This window comes from Lucilia sericata, unplaced genomic scaffold, assembly GCF_015586225.1.
Source record: "Lucilia sericata isolate MDLA Ls3-8-SP2 unplaced genomic scaffold, ASM1558622v1 Contig001106F_arrow, whole genome shotgun sequence".
NCBI lineage: Eukaryota > Metazoa > Arthropoda > Insecta > Diptera > Calliphoridae > Lucilia > Lucilia sericata.
The window spans coordinates 107,581-127,697 of record NW_023995078.1 but is presented as its reverse complement, the minus strand read 5'-3'; the positions used below and the strand labels follow the sequence as shown (position 1 = coordinate 127,697).

At 35.7% G+C, this 20,117-nt stretch overlaps 1 protein-coding gene across 2 annotated transcripts; it reads left to right on the top strand.

Moving 5' to 3' along the window:
• The first annotated feature begins 710 nt into the window (after positions 1–710).
• Positions 711–19,815, top strand: LOC119610033 (zinc finger protein jing). 2 transcript variants are annotated; one of them, XM_037965109.1, is made up of 5 exons: positions 711–992; positions 9,146–14,648; positions 14,729–14,873; positions 14,962–15,139; positions 18,728–19,815. In XM_037965109.1, exons 2-5 carry the CDS (start codon positions 9,399–9,401, stop codon positions 19,131–19,133), a joined length of 5,979 nt encoding a protein of 1,992 aa, XP_037821037.1. In that variant the 5' UTR covers positions 711–992; positions 9,146–9,398; the 3' UTR covers positions 19,134–19,815. The 2 variants fall into 2 exon arrangements, with proteins under 2 accessions (XP_037821037.1, XP_037821036.1); XM_037965108.1 differs by lacking the exon at positions 711–992 and adding an exon at positions 8,905–9,051.
• The last annotated feature ends 302 nt before the right edge of the window (positions 19,816–20,117 follow it).

Sequence of the window (20,117 nt, the reverse complement as noted above, 5' to 3'; positions counted from 1 at the left end):
ATACTAAGGATATATAAATCCTGTTATAAAATAAAACGAGTCTTCCTGTTTCTCTATGTGTGTTTCTTTTTAACGTGTAAAACCGTTTATTTTTGTTTGTTTTTTGTTGTCTGTGTGTGTGTGTGTGTATACTCCCTCTTTCTCGCTGTTCTCATACTTACACAATCGTGCTTCGTTGAGTTTGTTGAAACATCACACATTTCTTATCAAACGTTCGTTCGTTCATTCGTTCGGTCATCACTCTCGCTCGTTCTTTGCTCTTTCGTATACTTACTTTTACTCTCTATTATAAAAACACTTAAAACAAATACAATTGCGCGCTCTCTAACTCTCTGTGTGAATTTTTCTTAAATAACAGTGAAAAATAAAAAAAAAACAAATAAATAAAACAGCAAAACCAAAACTTATGGTCCTTCTTACTCGGTCTGATAATAAAATTTCTTTAAAAAAAAGGCCGGAAAATTAAAAGAAAAATTAAAATACCTTAAATTTAAACAAAATCTTTAATAAATTAAAAAAAAATATCATAATAAAACCAAATAAAAGAAAACCAAAAAAAAAAAAATTTCCCCCAAAAACAAAACTCTTGAAAAAATTACTTAAAAGAAAACCAAAAAAACTTAAATATATATAAAATATATTAATAAGAAAAACAACAACAACAACAAAAAAATACTACCTCCTCCCTCCTCTAAAACAAAAACAAAAAAAAAAACAACAACTTTTATATATTCTATATAAAAGTCCCTTTATACTTATATGTTTTCTATTCTCTTTACACTTTTGTGGCAAATTACTTTATGCTCCATTAAACCAAAAAACAACAACAACAACAAATTTAACTTAAAAAATAGCTAACAAAACCAGGATTACCTTTTTGTTAAAATTCTCACGTTATTCTTAAGAAAAATTGTTGTTTTTTGTGCCGTCGGCCTTAAACAACAACAACTACTACTACTACAATATAAAAGGATATAAATTCCCAAAAAATGGTAAGTGTAATAATTCCCCTAATGGAAAGCAGTAAAAGCAACTTTAAAAAAAAACAGAACTTGCCAAACAATTGAAAACTTGAAAACTTTAAAAAGAAATAGGGAAATGGTTAGATTGTTATTTGGGACCTTAACAGAGTGACAAAGCGTTAAAGAAACAAAAACATTTAAAGACTATCCCTGCTAGCGCCACAATGTCTATATTTGGATCGAAATCCACTCCAATGGTTGTTTAACGTGGTAGTTTACGGCGCGCGAACAGTCAAGTAAAGTCGAAGGGACTCTGTTTTGACCACTGCAATACTGTAGTCTCTTTTCCAATTTTTTTGAACTTTGTCCATCGAATATATATCCAAAATATCGTCCCCCCCTGATTCCATTTTATCACTATTTTCCTCTCTTTGGACCTTGTGCATCGATAGCAGAAAAAAGTCTACGAAAGGTTTCCTAATGTCTCTGCTCTCGACTCTATATTCCAAAAACCTTCCCCGTCTCATTCCTTAATATCTCTATCTTCCATCTCTTTCGACCTGGTGCATGGAAAAGCAGTTTAAAATGATACCTCACCAGCTTTTCAATAACTCTACTCCAGTTTCTTTTGATAATATGGATCGAAAGTATTTCAAAAATCGTCCCACCAATTCCTCAATATTAATCGGCTAGGCTCCTCAATGTCTCAACTATATTGATAATGGGGATCGAAAGTATTTCAAAAATCGACTTCATTAAAATCGTTACTCCTTCTTTATACTCTCGTTTCTTATTACACCTTCAGGAAATATTCCAAAACCTTCCCCGTCTCATTCCTTAATATCTCTATTTTCCATCTCTTTCGATCTGGTGCATCGAAAAGCAGTTTAAAATGAATCCCCAACAGTTCCTCAATAACTCTACTCCAGTTTCTTTTGATATTGGCGATCGAAAGTATTCCGAAAACCGTGTCCTCCCATTCCTCAATGCATCAACTCTCGTTTCTTTATTAGGCATCCAGGAAATATTCCAAAAACTGTCCCTTATTCCTCATTAAATCTATTTTCCATCTCACCATCTCCTCAATAACTCTACTCCAGTTTCTTTTGATATTGGGGATCGAAAGTATTGCAAAATGACCTCCCATTCTTCAATGTCTCTATTCTCGTTTCTATATTAGGCTTTCAGAATATATTCCAGAAATTGTCCCGCCTTATTCCTCATTAACTCTATTATCATTTATTTCGAGTTTGTCGAAAAGCCTCACCAGCTTCTCAATGTCTCAACTCCAGTTTCTTTTGTTTATGGAGATTGAAAGAATTTCAGAAATCTTCCCACCAATTCCTCAATAATTTTCGGCCTCAATAAGTTTAAAATGAATTCTCAACAGCTTCTCAAGATCTATACACCAGTTTCTTTATATAATATGGATCGAAAATATTCCAAAAAACAATTCCTAAATAATTTCGACCTCAATAAGTTTAAAATGAATCCTCAACAGCTTCTCAAGATCTGTACACCAGTTTCTTTATATAATATGGATCGAAAATATTCCAAAAACCGTGCCCACCAATTCTGCAATGCCTCTACTCTCATTTCGATATTCCAAAAACCGTCCCGCCTTTTTCCTCAGTTTCTTTGATACTATAAATCAAAGTATTGCAAACACGTTGCCCAACAATTCCTTATTGTCTCTACGCTCATTTCTATAAAGCGGTTCGAAAGTATTCCAAAAACCATTACCGTTCCAATTCCTCATTGAATCGATAGTACATCAAAAATCATCTCCGCCAACACCTTAAAGGTTCTACTCTATTTGAGAGTTCTTTTTATTAAAACTAACCACTCCAGCTGCTCAATGTCTCTTCTGCCATTTCGAAAAACCGTTTCCGCCAATTCCTCAAGATCTCTCTCTCTCTCTTCCTAGAGAGCTCCTATGCATATGACTTCTTGAAACTACTTTAAAGAATACAACCATTTAACAAAACTCTTTTAAGCAGATATCGGCAAACAGCTCTTATATGAGAAGGCAAATAGCTCTCCTATGTGTAGGTAAAAAGCTCTCATTAGCTGCTCAATGTCTCTTCAGCCATTTCAAAAACCGTCTTCGTCAATTCCTCAAGATCTCTCTCTCTTTCTAGAGAGCTCTTATTCATATGACTTCTTGAAACTACTTTAAAGATTACAAACATTTAACAAAACTCTTTAAAGCAGTTATCGGCAAACAACTCTCATATAAGAAGGCAAACAGCTCTCCTATGTGGAGGCAAACAGCTCTCATCACTCTTGTATAAATTCAGAAGAAACTATTTGTAAGATTTTTACTAAAACCAACCACTCCATCTGCTCAATGTCTCTGCTGCCATTTCGAAAAACCTCTCCGCCAATTTCTCAAGATCTCCTTCGCCATAGATTCTTCTTCTTATTATTATGATTTCTTGAAACTAACTTAAGCTTAAGTCGGCAAACAGCTCTCATCACTCTTGTATAAGTCCAGAAAGAATCATTTCAGAGATTATAGAGGTTTAATCTAGACAGACACTAGTCTTTATTCTGGTCTCTATTTTCAATAGAGACTAGAGTTTCTACTCTAACTGGAGACAAGAATCTCTATTCAGACTACAGACTAGAGAATGTGGATACGCTGTTCAGCTAAAGACAATATTTTCTATTCTAGCTAAAGATTATAGTCTCAAACTAAAGACTAGACAGAGTTTCTACTCTATTTAGAGACTAGAGTATCTACTCCAGCCAAAGCCTCTACTCCAGCTTTTAGATTAAACAGTGCCTAAAGAATAGAGTTTATAGATTGACTGCAGACTAAAATCTCTATCAAGAATCTCTACTTTATCTAGAAACTCTGTTCAGCTAAAGATTAGAGTATCTGCTCTAACTAAAGACTAGAGTTTTCGCAACTAGAATTAAAGACTAGAGTCTCTACTCCATCTACAGACTAGAGTCTCTACTCTAGCCAAAGATTTTTCTATTCTAGCTAAAGATTACAGTCTCTATTCTAACTAAAGACTAGAGTTTTGTCTACTCTAGCTAAAGACTAGAGTTTCTACTCTATCTAAAGACTAGAGTTTCTACTCTAACCAAAGACTATAATATAGTTAGATATTAGAGTTTCTACTCTAGTTAGAGACTAGAAACTCTATTCTAACTAGAGTTTAAAGTTTTTTCTCTGACTCGACACTGGTTTCCTAAATATATATATATATCTAGAGGCTAGAGTCTTTATCCTGCAAAGAACACTAAAGTTTAGAATCTCTACTTTGACCATAGACTAAAGTCTCTACTCTAACTAGAGACTAGATTTCATATGAGTCTTCTTTGGTTAAATCTTAAAGTGATAAGTAGGCGGAAATTTTCTACGAAGCGGAACCAATGTGTTGAAACACCTCTAACAGAGTTTCCCTGTAACGAAGACTGGCTTGGGTCCGATGAACTTGTTAAGGGTAGTGTAGCATTTACCGACGAATTCATTAGTGATACTGGGATGGTTGCCGATGTCTATATTCGTGGCATTAACATAAAAAAGGTCCCTTAAGACTACCTAATAAATGTAGGGACTTCCAAGTGGATATCCGAACAATCTGAGGTCTGTCTCAGACTTTTGATATGTTCTACGGTACATTCCTAGTCCAAAGAATGTAGAAAAGACTAGTCGTAGAATTTAAAAAGGCTGTGTTGGGTTAGCGGGCGACAATATTTGAACCTTGGCCTTAATAGAAGGCTAAAGCCAACCATTTGTCATTAATATAGGATGATCAAGACCTTATGCCCAAGACTTGCTGCATAAGCAACCATGAAACTTATTGGACTGAATAGATGTAATCTAAGGACTCTGATAGGGGATAGGACAATATCATAATGGACGCCTTGAGATTATGCGAGGATATTGAGTAGTCTCAGGGAAAAATGGATATGAAGTAGGTTCCATGACAAACTGGGAAATATTGCTGGATGCAATCGACTGGATTTTATCAGAAGAATTATACGTGTCGTTGATAGGAGGATCATGATAAAAGTCAGAATCCTCACTATGCGATTCTGACTCCTTAACATAATACTTTTGGGTTCTGAAACTAAATAATTTGATTAATCCTGTGTATTGTTCCAGCAATTTCTCTATTTAATGCACAACAACGGTCTCCAAAAGGAGTTAAACCTTATGCAGCATAAGCCTACCTGATCTAAGCCCATAACCTATAAATTTACAAGTATTTTCTTTAATTTTCAACGAAATGAAATAATAAAACTTTTTATAGTGTGATAAATAAGTTTAATATCTAAAAAGAAATTTCCATAAATTATGACTTAACAAGAGTAACATTAAATATTTATTTAACCTTAAATATTAATGAGAAAATTTAAACAAAATTTAAAGAAAATATTTCTTTAATTCTTTAAAAATAAAATCCCATAAAAAACGCTTTAAAATATTTCAAATAAAAAAATTCACTTGTTTTCAATATGGAAAAACAAATTAAATAAAAAAAGCATAAAATCTGTTTTATAACCTAAATAGACCACCTTTAGAGAATCAATTACAATTTGTTAAGAAAGATTTTCTTAACATAACAACTATCTCCATAAATGTGTAATATAAGGGATTGTAAATAGTTTTTGAGAGAATTAAGTGGATTAAATTAAAAATTTAAGATTCTTTATGAAAATAAGCTGGTGAAAGTTTGAAATCAAAGTATCCCCTGTTGTTCCTAGATTTTATAGCCGTTTTAACTGTTTTATATTCTTGTTTTGGTATTTTATTTCACCTTCATTTATTAGGTATTGATATTAAAAAATTCATTAGGTTTTGGAGTTATTATAGTTTTGGGTTATACGATACCATTACAGATATCAAATTACTTTTTTATATTTAACTAATTTTTATAAAATTCTGATCATAAAATTTTTCCGACGGTATCTTAAAATTTGTAAAAGAGAAAAAAATGGAATACACTTACCTGAATCCAAAATTATTCATTTTGCTAGAAGAAAAGAAAATAAAAAAGAATTAATTATATAACTGATTCCAACATTTTATAAAAAATAGTTCAGTTGTTGTATAGTTTAAAGTCAGCTTTAGTCTTGTTCCAGTTCTAGTTCTGTCCGAGTTCAGTTCTAGTTCTAGTTCAGTTCTAGTTCTAGTTCAGTTCTAGTTCAGTTCTAGTTCAGTTCTAGTTCAGTTCTAGTTCAGTTCTAGTTCAGTTCTAGTTCAGTTCTAGTTCAGTTCTAGTTCAGTTCTAGTTCAGTTCTAGTTCTAGTTCAGTTCTAGTTCTAGTTCAGTTCTAGTTCAGTTCTAGTTCAGTTCTAGTTCAGTTCTAGTTCAGTTCTAGTTCAGTTCTAGTTCAGTTCTAGTTCAGTTCTAGTTCAGTTTTAGTTCAGTTCTAGTTCAGTTCTAGTTCAGTTCTAGTTCAGTTCTAGTTCAGTTCTAGTTCAGTTCTAGTTCAGTTCTAGTTCAGTTCTAGTTCAGTTCTAGTTCATTTCTAGTTCAGTTGTGGTTCCACTCTTAGTTCTGTTGTAATTCAGTTCTAGTTCTGATCTATTTCTGATCTATTTCTGTTCTAGTTCAGTTCTAGTTCAGTTCTAGTTCAGTTCTAGTTCATTTCTAGTTCATTTCTAGTTCATTTCTAGTTCATTTCTTCAGTTCAGTTGTGGTTCACTTGTAGTTCTGTTGTAATTCAGTTCTAGTTCAGCTCTAGTTCAGTTCTAGTTCAGTTCTAGTTCAGTTCTAGTTCAGTTCTAGTTCAGTTCTAGTTCAGTTCTAGTTCAGTTCTAGTTCAGTTCTAGTTCAGTTCTAGTTCAGTTCTAGTTCAGTTCCAGTTCAGTTCTAGTTCAGTTCTAGTTCAGTTCTAGTTCAGTTCTAGTTCAGTGCTAGTTCAGTTCTAGTTCAGTTCCAGTTCTAGTTCAGTTCTAGATTAGTTCTAGTTCATTTCTAGTTCATTTCTAGTTCATTTCTAGTTCAGTTCTAGTTCAGTTCTAGTTCAGTGCTAGTTCAGTTCAAGTTCAGTTCTAGTTCAGTTCTAGTTCATTTCTCGTTCAGTTCTAGTTCAGTTCTAGTTCAGTTCAGTTCTAGTTCAGTTCTAGTTCAGTTCTAGTTCAGTTCTAGTTCAGTTCTAGTTCAGTTTTAGTTCAGTTCTAGTTCAGTTCTAGTTCAGTAACAGTTCAGTTCTAGTTCTAGTTCAGTTCTAGTTCAGTTCCAGTTCAGTTCTAGTTCAGTTCTAGTTCAGTTCTAGTTCAGATCTAGTTCGGTTCTAGTTCAGTTCTAGTTCAGTTCTAGTTCTAGTTCAGTTCTAGTTCAGTTCCAGTTCAGTTCTAGTTCAGTTCTAGTTCAGTTCTAGTTCAGTTTTAGTTCAGTTATAGTTCAGTTCTAGTTCTAGTTCGGTTCTAGTTCAGTTCTAGTTCAGCTCTAGTTCAGTTCAAGTTCAGTTCTAGTTCAGTTCTAGTTCAGATCTAGTTCGGTTCTAGTTCAGTTCTAGTTCAGTTCTAGTTCAGTTCTAGTTCAGTTCTAGTTCAGTTCTAGTTCAGTTCTAGTTCAGTTCTAGTTCAGTTCTAGTTCAGTTCTAGTTCAGTTCTTGTTCAGTTCTAGTTCAGTTTTAGTTCAGTTCTAGTTCAGTTCTAGTTCAGTTGTAGTTCACTTCAGTTCTAGTTCAGTTCTAGTTCAGTTCTAGTTCAGTTCTAGTTCAGTTCTAGTTCAGTTCTAGTTCAGTTCTAGTTCAGTTCTAGTTCAGTTCTAGTTCAGTTCTAGTTCAGTTCTAGTTCAGTTCTAGTTCAGTTCTAGTTCTAGTTCAGTTCTAGTTCAGTTCTAGTTCAGTTCTAGTTAGTTCTAGTTCAGTTCTAGTTCAGTTCTAGTTCAGTTCTAGTTCAGTTCTAGTTCAGTTCTAGTTCAGTTCTAGTTCAGTTCTAGTTCAATTCTAGTTCAGTTCTAGTTCTGTTCTGGTTCTGTTCTAGTATAGTTCCAGTTCAAGTTTAGTGCTAGTTCAGTTCTAGTTATGTTCTTTTTCAGTTCTACTTCGGTTCCAGTTCATTTCTAGTTAAGTTCTAGTTCTGTTCTAGTTCTGTTCTAGCTCTGTTCTAGTTCTGTTCCTGTTCTAGTTCTGTTCTAGCTCTAAATACACTGAAAAATTCTCGATCTTTTCGAGAGTAAATCAGAGTTAAATAATCAAATTATGGTATTCAATATAAATTGAAATCTGAATAGAATTTATATTAAGATTATGATCGCTATTACAATAAGCGATCTTAGGATGACTATTGGAGAATTGTAGTTAATGTTTATAAACATTATACATATGTATGTTTTTTTCTTTCTCTTCGAAATTAAGTTGAGATCAATTGTTAGCAGACAGCTGTTTTCCCTGATCTATTACTTAATAACCTTTTGTAATATTTATAGCTATAACATAAAATATAATCGAATTGCAAGATATATAGGGTTACCTGAGTCTGTAGAGGATTTGATTTATATGTTTTCTTTTAATTTTCTTTAAATTTTAATTCAAAATTTAACATTTGTAATAAAATTTTATGATTTGCTTTTAATAACTCTCTATATATACTTAACCCCCTACAAATGCACTCAATGGTAACATGTTTTTCTATACAGCTTACTTAAGCATACTTTAAGGCGGCCAATAAAAACCAAACAAAGATCATAGAGTTGTATTTGTTTTAAACAACAACAACAACTTGTATATATAGTTAAAATGAGTATGTATCTCTTAGATTTTTGACAGCTGCAAACAGCTGCTTGATTATTTGATTTTATATTTTTCTTTTTATTACATTTTACTCTCCCCATGCTGATGTTGTTGTACGTACATATGTACGTGCGGGGCTTGTATAGAAAAAGAAACAAAAAAACTAAAGATAAATATTAAAAAAAAAAATAATAATAAAAATGAGGAATAAAATAATAATAAATTAAAAGTACAAAACAAGTTACAAAGAAAAATATCATATTAAACTTAATAATTTTGTTATATTTAATAAAAGAAAACTTAATTAAATTAATAAACTAAAAGAATTAATAATATTAATAAATGTTAACTTAAGGGTCTCTAAGAAACAGATTAAATAATAGGTATAAGAAATAAAGTTTTTATTGTAAAAAGTGAAGATTTTAAATAAAATTAAAACTAATGGAAGTGTGTTTTTTATTGTTGTTTCTTTTCCAGTGGTGTGGCAACTTCTTTAAGTTGCACAGATTCCAGTACAGCTTCTAGTGAAGATGCCTCAGAACCTGGTTCTCCCTATAGTCCTCCTCATTTGGGTTTAATAAATGAGGAACAACAGCAGAACCAACAACAACAACAACAAAACAATCAACAATTAAAACTGCAGTTACAGCAGCAACAATTGGCTTTAATTAGCAATATTAGTTTAACGACTAAAACAACAACAACTACTACAACTAGCACTAGCAGCAATATGTCACCCCAAACAATACTCGTTACAAATTCTGGGGCAGGCAATGGAAGCAATAGCAACAGCTCTAACAAAACTACTGGAGGCACTAGTCAAAACTTACAAATGGCTGCCACAGCCAACACCTCAACAGCATCGTCATCATGTACATCATCATCAACAGCAACTTCATTATGTGTAAGAACTACAAATCTGCCAGCTTCTTTGACTATAACGCCCACCAGCAGCAGCAGTAGTAGCTCGAATACTGGCCACAGCCATAAAACTAAATATACAACAAATGCAAAATCCACTTGCAATACTAATAACAATAATAACAACAACAACAACAACACTGCCACATTACGTTGTTCAAATCTACCCACTTTACAATGGCCTTGGAGTACAACACCAGCATCATCAACATCAATATCATCATCGTCAACAGCGCCAAACGCCTCCTCAGGATCTCAAACATCCTTTTCCTCCTCATCCTCCACAACTGCCAATTCATCATGTTCTTCTGCCACTGTGACTTCATCCTCTTCGGTGGTGGTCACTGCAATACCCGCCACCGTAGCCACCAATACCACTTACACCACAGCTCAAAGCAAAAAACGTACAATAGCTCCTTATCTAGCAAATGCTGAAATCACTACTAATCCCTCAACAGCCAAAAAATCACGCTTAAACAATAGCCATGGCTCAGGGCCCCCAGATAACACACATGCCACTACTTTAGCGCATAATAGCAATAATACGGGAGCTAAAAGACTGAAAGCAGCCGCTTTAGAAGAGTCACAAACCAAAATTACTGGTTATTTTAAATCGCAAATGAAAGCACAAATGCAGGCCAATCATAGTAAAGCCTCTAGTGTGGTCTCCGCCAGTTTGGCCTCTTGCAGTGCTAATAATTCCATAACCACGAATGCTTTAACTATGAGTGCTCCCGCTACCACCGCTTCTCTTAATAAATATTTCAATATTTTGGCTCAATTAAAGGAAAACAATAAACAGGTCTCGCACAGCAGTAATACCGCCAATCAGGCTTCGGCAAAAAGCAACAATAACTTTAACAGTATAGCTAACACACCACAAAATACAAAACCGGTGACTAGCGCCCACAATCTAAATACTTTGCCCAGTATCACCACAGTTAATGCCAACTCGAATCCTGTCGGCGGCGCTTCAGCAGCCAATACATTTGTGGCTTCCACTAGCAAACCAGCTGTTAACAATTTGTCCATACAACCTGTGCCAATGCCTGCATTAAAGAAAATCGAACGACCCAAACCTACCAAAATAGCCCAGGTGGCTCCTAATTTAAGAAAAACTCCCTCCAATAGCCATCATTCGTATCATCAACATTCTGGCGCTAACACAGGGAAATCTCCCGCCAAAAAGCATGTGGCCATAGCTCCACGTACACCCGAAATGAAACAACAAATGCAGCAGCAACAACAGCAGTTAATGGCTAGTAAACAGGACAACAACAACAAACATCCTTTAACATTAATGGCTGCTCCCGCCTCAACAACAACAAACACACAATTAACTGCAACAGCAGCAGCTGGGGCAACTACAGCTAATGCTGCACCAGCGGTTTTATTAACTGCCATACGTTTGCCTACCAACCCCACCAACAACATACAAACGTCAACGGCCCAAGCATTAACGGGTAAATTGGCCACTACTGCCAATAAACTAACAAACTCCTCCTCGAACTCACCATCAACAGTGGCCGCCTCTGCCACCAATAATGCTCTAACGGCAGCGCCACCACCTCCACCTCCCGCCACAGCCACTACGTTATATCAATTGCCCGCCGTACAATTACCAAATCTAGTCCAATTGCCTCAACTATTGGCCGCCAATGGAGCCAATATTATGCAATTAAACAATCTAGCCACGGCAGCCAATATGGTGAAAAACGCCCAAGCTAATAACACACAGAATCCCAACAACACAGCCGGCAACAATCAAACACAATCTACCCAACAGGCGGCACAGGCAGCAGCGGCTCAAATCTTTTTAAATGGCACTGTTTTTAAACTGCAACAGTTTACAACAGCCACAACAACTACGGCCACTTCGGCCGCCATGGCAGCCCCCACTAATACAGGCAACCCTTTTAATCTTTTGAGTGCTGCTGATCTGCAAGATTTGCTAATCAAACAGCAGCAGCAACAACAGTTACAGCAATTGCAACAACAAAAAGCCAATTTAAATACTTTAACAGCGGCGGCCTCAGCTAATAGTTTTCAGGAAATATTCCAGCAACAAATAGCCGCCGCCATAGCTGCTAATCAGCAGCAGCAACAGCAGCAGGCTCAACTGCAGCAATTGCAGAGACTAGGAGCAGCTGCTAATATACAACAGCAACCGGTTTTTATGGCCACACCAGCAGGTCTTTTACTTAATGCTGCTTCATTGCCGGCCATGTTGGCTCAGGCGGCAGCTGCCTTGGCAGTTAATCATCAACAACAGCAGCAACAACAACAGCAACAAAAGGCCATAGCATTGCCGGCCTTGCAACCCATACAACCGGCTCCTTTACCGGCTTTAAGTTCAATTTTTGCTCCTCCTCCTCCACCAGCGCCTCAAACTGGGGAACAACAACAACAACAACAGCAGGATTTGCAGCAACAACAACTACAACAATTGGCTTTGGCTCAACAGCAATTTATTAACAGCAACCAACCTCCTCCCTTGGCCACAGTGGCTTTAACTAATGCAGCACAACAGCAACAGCAACAACAATTAACGCACAATACTAACTGCAACAATAACTCAAATATCAATACAATCTCGAATAATTTAACAGCAACTGCAACAAGCCAGCAACAACAGCAGCAGCAGCAGCTAAACACCACTAACCCAACCCTAATGACAGTAGCAACAGCCAATAATATAAACAACACAACGACGACAACGACGACAACAACAACAACCAACAACACTGCCAAATTGGCAATAGTAAAAGCCAATAACAACAATGTTTTAGCCACTAACTATACAACCTTAAGTTCTCAACCACCACCCTTAGTTACCATATCAAATAGAGGCAACACTGGAGCTAACTCACTCAACTCGAAAGCCCAACAAAATAACCCCAAACCGTATCAAAAACGTCAAACAAATGGAAAACAACAGACCCTAAGTGGGAAATCGGTTAATAAATCACCGGGAGGTAAAATAACCACAGCCTCAGGTAAAATAATAGCTACGCCAACAACACCGCCTCCACTGGTGCCCACACTAACAGCCAATCAACAGCAACCGGTAGCCTTGACCTCAGCCCCTGCCAAGGGCGTCAGGGCAACTAATTTAACCAAATCCCATAGTAGTGTCAATAGTAAAATGCCTACACCCGCTTTGGTAAGCATTTCCAGCACCAGTACTACTGCCATACAGCCCAAAACAACGCAATCTTTAGGCTCGAATAGTGTTACCATAAGTCCGGTAATGTCGGCCACCAAGACAACACAATTGGTTAATATAGCTCCCAAACTAACAACAGCCAGCAGTACGCAGACCATGGTGGCTATGAAAACGGGTAATCTAATGAATTTAAGCAGCAGCAGCAGCAACACTTCTTCCTCAGCTGTAACAAAAACCAAAGTAAGCGTGAGCTGCAGCAGCAGCAGTAGTGTGAACACAAAACCTGTCATTTCAGCTAGTTCAGCCACCACCACCACCAACACCACCACTCCCACAGATCTCTTTGATTTAGTTAAAAACTCTAATGGAGCTATAAGTATAACACCAGCTCCTGTTATAGCAGCAGCAACCGTAGCCGCACCAGCTAGCTTTAATTTAAGCTCCAACTTTGTGCAAAGCAATAACTTTAAAAATATTAGCAGCAGCTGCACCAGCAACAACACCACTACAACCTCCACAACTTCGCTTAAAACTTTGGAAAGTTTAAGTAAAATTAAAGATGAACCTGTGGACGATTCCCTAAGCCAAACGTGCATAAACAAGGAAAAGGATTTGGTTAAATGTGAAAATCCTATTACCTTCACAGGACAAATTCCGGGCAATTTGAAAATCAAACAAGAACAGGATGTTTTAAGTACCAATCATGAGCTACAAGAAACAGTCCAACCTAATAACTTACTCAATAATGAGTGTTCTTCTTCTTCCTCCTCCTCCTCATCATCATCGTCTTCATCATTTAGTTCAAATTCCATAACAGTATCTTCAGCAGCCGATTTATCGCTAGAGGCCTCTACACCAGCCTCCATAACTAGCTCAGAGCCTCATTCACCGCCCTGCTCCATATTGTCTCCTTTAAATAACAACTGTGCAAACTCAGTGACTCCCAATCCCTGTTCAAACTCCAACTCTTTAAGTGATTCGAATTCCTCAAATTCCTGCGCCATGGGAGCCTCTTCAAGGGATATGCTCAGCGAAATGGTTACCTCTACTTGCATATCCTCCGATTCCTCGGAGGCTAGTATAAGTGTAACACTAACGGAGAATGAGGAAAGTAAATTGAGTTTGACAGAAGATAAGTCCGCTAGCTGTAGCCAAGAAAATGATAAACCCTCACGGGAAGTTAATACACCCGAATCGGGTATTGGTGGCAGTCTTAGTAATACCGAAAGTATGGATTCTTCTTCCAAATCTTCAAGTGGTGAAATTTCCTCTTCACATTCATCTTCGGAATCCACATCATCGGATATACTCAACTCTCCTGCTTCATTACAATCCGAACCACAAACACCACCCGCTACACCCATGATACAGGACACCATCAGCAATGAGGAATCACAAAATGAAACCTCCTCCTCTCTAACTTCCTCGCTAACGCAGCCTCAACCATCCTCAGATTCGAACTCCAATTCGAAACAATCATCAACTTCCTCCAGCTTAACGTCTCTACAATATTTTGATTTACTCTCCACCACCATAGATACGGAAGCCTTTACAAAAGATGCACCCAAATGTGCCATCTCACCCATACTCTCACAACCCAAAACCATACGTTTTCCCGCCAATGGTGGTAAAGGTAATAAACGACATGATGGTGTCTGCTATTGGCATAAATGCAATAAGAAACATGATAGCAATTCCAAGCTATTGGATCATATGCAACATCAACATGTTAATACCCAAACGGGACCCTTCTCCTGTCTCTGGGTGGGTTGTAAGGTATATCAAAAGGAATCCTGTTCACGTAGGTGGCTGGAAAGACATGTTCTCTCGCATGGCGGTTCTAAGCAATTCAAGTGTATTGTTGAGGGTTGCGGTTTAAGATTTGGTTCTCAGGTAGGTTACCTCTTCCCCCCTAAGCACCTTAACATCCCCTCAAATACTTTATTAACCTTTTAATTTCTTTATTTTATTAGTTGGCTTTACAAAAGCATGTTAACAATCACTTTACCGCCACCGAAAATAAGGAAAGCACTAATAAACGCACTTCAGATCCTCCGGTACCCAAGCAATTGCGTAAAAATGGCAAAAAATTACGCTACAGACGTCAACCATTTTCCGGTTAGTATTTAAACAACAGTTTTTAAATTAACTTTGTGTGTTTTATTTAGGGTTTTTTTTAATTTCCGTTCTCTTTCTTTTCTTATAGCCCGCATGTTTGATTTCTTTGATGCTGGCATTATGGAGGGTTTACAACATCGTTTACGTCAAATTTCTACTTTAACCAATGGCTGTAATTCAATTACATTCCAAGGTCGATGTATTATGAAACGTAAAAACTTTGCCGGAAATATGGAATGTTTTGTTCAGTGGTCACCAAGAGAAATGTAAGTAGAGAAAATAACTAAAGACTAGATTGAGACTAGACTACATTCTCCTGATCTATAATCGTACGAGAACTGAACATGAACAAAACTAGAACATAACTAGAACAGAACTGGAACAGAACTAGAACAGAACTAGAACAGAACTAGGACAGAACTAGAACAGAACTAGAACAGAACTAGAACTAGAACAGAACCAGAACTAGAACAGAACTAGAATAGAACTAGAACAGAACTAGAACAGAACTAGAACAGAACTGGTACAGAACAGGAACAGAACTAGAACAGAACTAGAACAGAACTAGAACAGAACTAGAACAGAACTAGAACAGAACTAGAACAAAACTAGAACAGAATTAGAACAGAACTAGAACAGAACTAGAACAGAACTAGAACTGAACTAGAACAGAACTAGAACAGAACTGGAACAGAACTAGAACAGAACTAGAACAGAACTAGAACAGAACTGGAACAGAACTGGAACTAGAACAGAACTAGAACAGAACTAGAACAGAACTAGAACAGAACTGGACAACTAGAACAGAACTAGAACAGAACTAGAACAGAACTAGAACAGAACTAGAACAGAACTAGAACAGAACTAGAACAGAACTAGAACAGAACTAGAACAGAACTAGAACAGAACTGAACAGAACTAGAACAGAACAGAACAGAACTAGAACAGAACTAGAACAGAACTAGAACAGAACTAGAACAGAACTAGAACAGAACTGGAACAGAACTAGAACAGAACTAGAACAGAACTAGAACAGAACTAGAACAGAACTGGAACAGAAGTGGAACAGAACTGGAACAGAACTGGAACAGAACTAGAACAGAACTAGAACTGAACTAGAACAGAACTAGAACAGAACTAGAACAGAACTGGAACAGAACTAGAACAGAACTAGAACAGAACTAGAACAGAACTAGAACAGAACTAGAACAGAACTGGAACAGAACTGGAACAGAACTAGAACAGAACTAGAACAGAACTAGAACAGAACTGGAACAGAACTAGAACAGAACTGGAACAGAACTGGAACAGAACTAGAACAGAACTAGAACAGAACTGGAACAGAACTGGAACAGAACTAGAACAGAACTAGAACAGAACTAGAACAGAACTAGAACAGAACTAGACAGAACTAGAACAGAACTGAAACAGAAACTGGAAACAGAACAGAACTAGAAAAGAACTAGAACAAGAACCTAGAACAGAAACTTAGAACCAGAACTAGAACTGAACTAGGAACAGAACTAGAACAGAAACTAGAACAGAACTAGAACTGAACTCCAGAACTGGAAACTAGAAACTGAACTAGACTTGAAACTAGAAATGGAACTAGAAATGAAACTAGAACAGAACTAGACACAGAACTAGAACAGAACTAGAACAGAACTTAGAACAGAACTAGAACAGAACTAGAACAGAACTAGAACAGAAACTAGAAACAAGAACTAGACGAACTAGAACTAGAACAACTAGAACGAACTAGAACAGAACTAGAACAGAACTAGAACAGAACTCGAACAGAACTAGAACAGAACTAGAACCGAACTAGAACAGAACTAGAACAGAACTAGAACAGAACTAGAACAGAACTAGCACAGGAAACTAGAACAGAACTAGAACAGAACTAGAACAGAACTAGAACAGAACTAGAACAGAACTAGAACAGAACTAGAACAGAACTAGAACAGAACTAGAACAGAACTAGAACAGAACTAGACAGAACTAGAACAGAACTGGCACAGAACTAGAACAGAACTGGAACAGAACTAGAACTGAACTAGAACTGAACTAGAACTGAACTAGAACTGAACTAGAACAGAAGTAGAACAGAACTAGAAGAACTAGAACAGAACTAGAACAGAACAAGAGCAGAACAAGAACAGAAACTAGAACAGAGCTAGAACAGAACTAGAACTGAACTAGAACTGAACTAGAACTGAACTAGAACTGAACTAGAACTGAACTAGAGCTGAACTAGAACTGAACTAGAACTGAACTAGAACTGAACTAGAACTGAACTAGAACTGAACTAGAACTGAACTAGAACTGAACTAGAACTGAACTAGAGCTAGAACTAGAACTGAACTAGAACTGAACTAGAACTGAACTAGAACTGAACTAGAACTGAACTAGAACTGAACTAGAACTGAACTAGAACTGAACTAGAACTGAACTAGAACTGAACTAGAACAGAACTAGAACAGAACTAGAACAGAACTAGAACAGAACTAGAACAGAACTAGAACAGAACTAGAACAGAACTAGAACAGAACTAGAACAGAACTAGAACAGAACTAGAACAGAACTAGAACAGAACTAGAACAGAACTAGAACAGAACTAGAACCGAACTAGAACAAAACTAGAACGGAACTAAAACAGAACTAGAACAGAACTAGAACTAGAACTAGAACTGAACTAGAACAGAACTAGAACAGATCTAGAACAGAACTGGAACAGAACTAGAACAGAACTAGAACAGAACTAGAACAGAACTGGAACAGAACTGGAACAGAACTAGAACAGAACTAGAACAGAACTAGAACAGAACTAGAACAGAACTAGAACAGAACTAGAACAGAACTGGAACAGAACTGGAACAGAACTAGAACAGACTAGAACAGAACTAGAACAGAACTAGAACAGAAACTAGAACAGAACTAGAACAGAACTAGAATAGAACAGAACTAGAACAGAACTAGAATAGAACAGAACTAGAACAGAACTAGAACAGAACTAGAACAGAACTAGAACAGAACTAGAACAGAACTAGAACAAAACTAGAACAGAACTAGAACAGAACTAGAACAGAACTAAAACAAAACTAGAACGGAACTAGAACAGAACTAGAACAGAACTAGAACAGAACTAGAACAGAACTAGAACTAGAACTGAACTAGAACAGAACTAGAACAGAACTGGAACAGAACTAGAACAGAACTAGAACAGAACTAGAACAGAACTAGAACAGAAACTAGAACAGAACTAGAACTAAAGCAGAACTAGAACAGAATTAAAACAGAACTAGAACAGAACTAGAACTAGAACAGAACTAGAACAGAACTGGAACAGAACTAGAAACTAAGAACTAGAACAGAACTAGAACAGAACTAGAACAGAACTAGAACAGAACTAGAACAGAACTAGAACAGAACTAGAACAGAACTAGAACAGAACTAGAACAGAACTAGAACAGAACTAGAACAGAACTAGAACAGAACTAGAACAGAACTAGAACAGAACTAGAACAGAACTAGAACAGAACTAGAACAGAACTAGAACAGAACTAGAACAGAACTAGAACAGAACTAGAACAGAACTAGAACAGAACTAGAACAGAACTAGAACAGAACTAGAACAGAACTAGAACAGAACTAGAACAGAACTAGAACAGAACTAGAACAGAACTAGAACAGAACTAGAACAGAACTAGAACAGAACTAGAACAGAACAGAACTAGAACTGAACTAGAACTGAACTAGAAATGAACTAGAACCGAATAGGAACTAAACTAGAACTGAATTTTCTTTTATTTTTTTAAATTTTCTAACGATTTTTTTTATTTTTATTATATTAGAATTTCCGATGAATGGCTGCCCGAGTCAACGGAACCTTTCCTGAAAACTGTAAATATTAAACAAATGAAACCAGCTGAAAAGAATAAAGTTGAAAGTCTGCTAATGACAGCCTACAAAATGCCCTATTCACCAACTATCTTTGAAAATGATTATGCATTAAGTCAACAATATCAGCGAACGAGTGAAAAACAGGATAAAGAACAAGAAACTGAGAATGATAATGACGATGAAGAAGAAGAAGACGAGGAAGATAATGAGGAGGAAGATGAAGAAGAGGAAGATGCCACCACAACGGCCGAAACAATATCAAGTTATCAAAATGTTTTAACCATAACCAATATACAAATGCAACAACGTAAAAAACATCCTAGAAAACCACAAAATCGTATTATAATAACACGTTAAGAGAGTAAAATAGAGAGCGAGAGAGAGATGTCGCTCTTTTGCTTAAGTGGTGCTGTTTAAGAAATAAACAAAAACAAAACAACAAAAAGTATTTCCTGTAACAAATTAAAGCAACAAAACCCCCCTTTTAGTTGTAATTTACTTATTTTATTTTATTTTTTTATATTATTGTTTTAATTTAAATTAGTTTTTATTTTTGTAAATAGTTATTTTTTATATTTTATATAAAATTGTAAATTTTTTTTATTAAAAAAAAAGTAGTAAAAAAACTTAAATTTAGTTTTAATTAAGATTTTTTTAAACTAAACTTTTCTTTTGAAAGACAAACGAGCCACAGTGACAACATTTAGTTTTAATTTTATTTTTTATTAAAAAAATTTTCTTTATTATAAAAAGAAATTTTCTTATAATTGATGTAGTAGCCAGGTGATATGATATTTTTATTAAAAAAATCCACACACAATTTAATTAAATAAAAAAAAAACGTAAAAAATAAATGTCGTAAAATGTAAAAAAAAGTTTTTAATAAATGTGCGTAAATCAATAGGCAATATCACTGCCATATATTTAAACAAAAAGAAAAAAACCCAACCCTGTATGTAATATTATTAACAAAAACACTCAAAAATATTATTAATTAATTTAATTTATATAATAAAAAAAAAACAAAAAACATACAAAACACTTCTTATATTAATTATTATATTTAAAATAGTATTTAAATTTAAACATAAACAACTGCAAACGAGAAAAAACAAAAACAAAATCATATAAAAATTAAAACAACAATTTTATGATAATCATTAGTTTTTTAAAACAAAAAAGTAGTATAAAGTTAATCCCCACTTTCCTACTCACCCGCTGTCCTCTATCAAAAAATATTATAAACAAATGAATTGCATTTTAGACAATTCATTTAAATTATTAGAACAAAAAAAATTACTACAACAAAAGCTTTGCTTTAGTTTTATTAATGTGTCATTA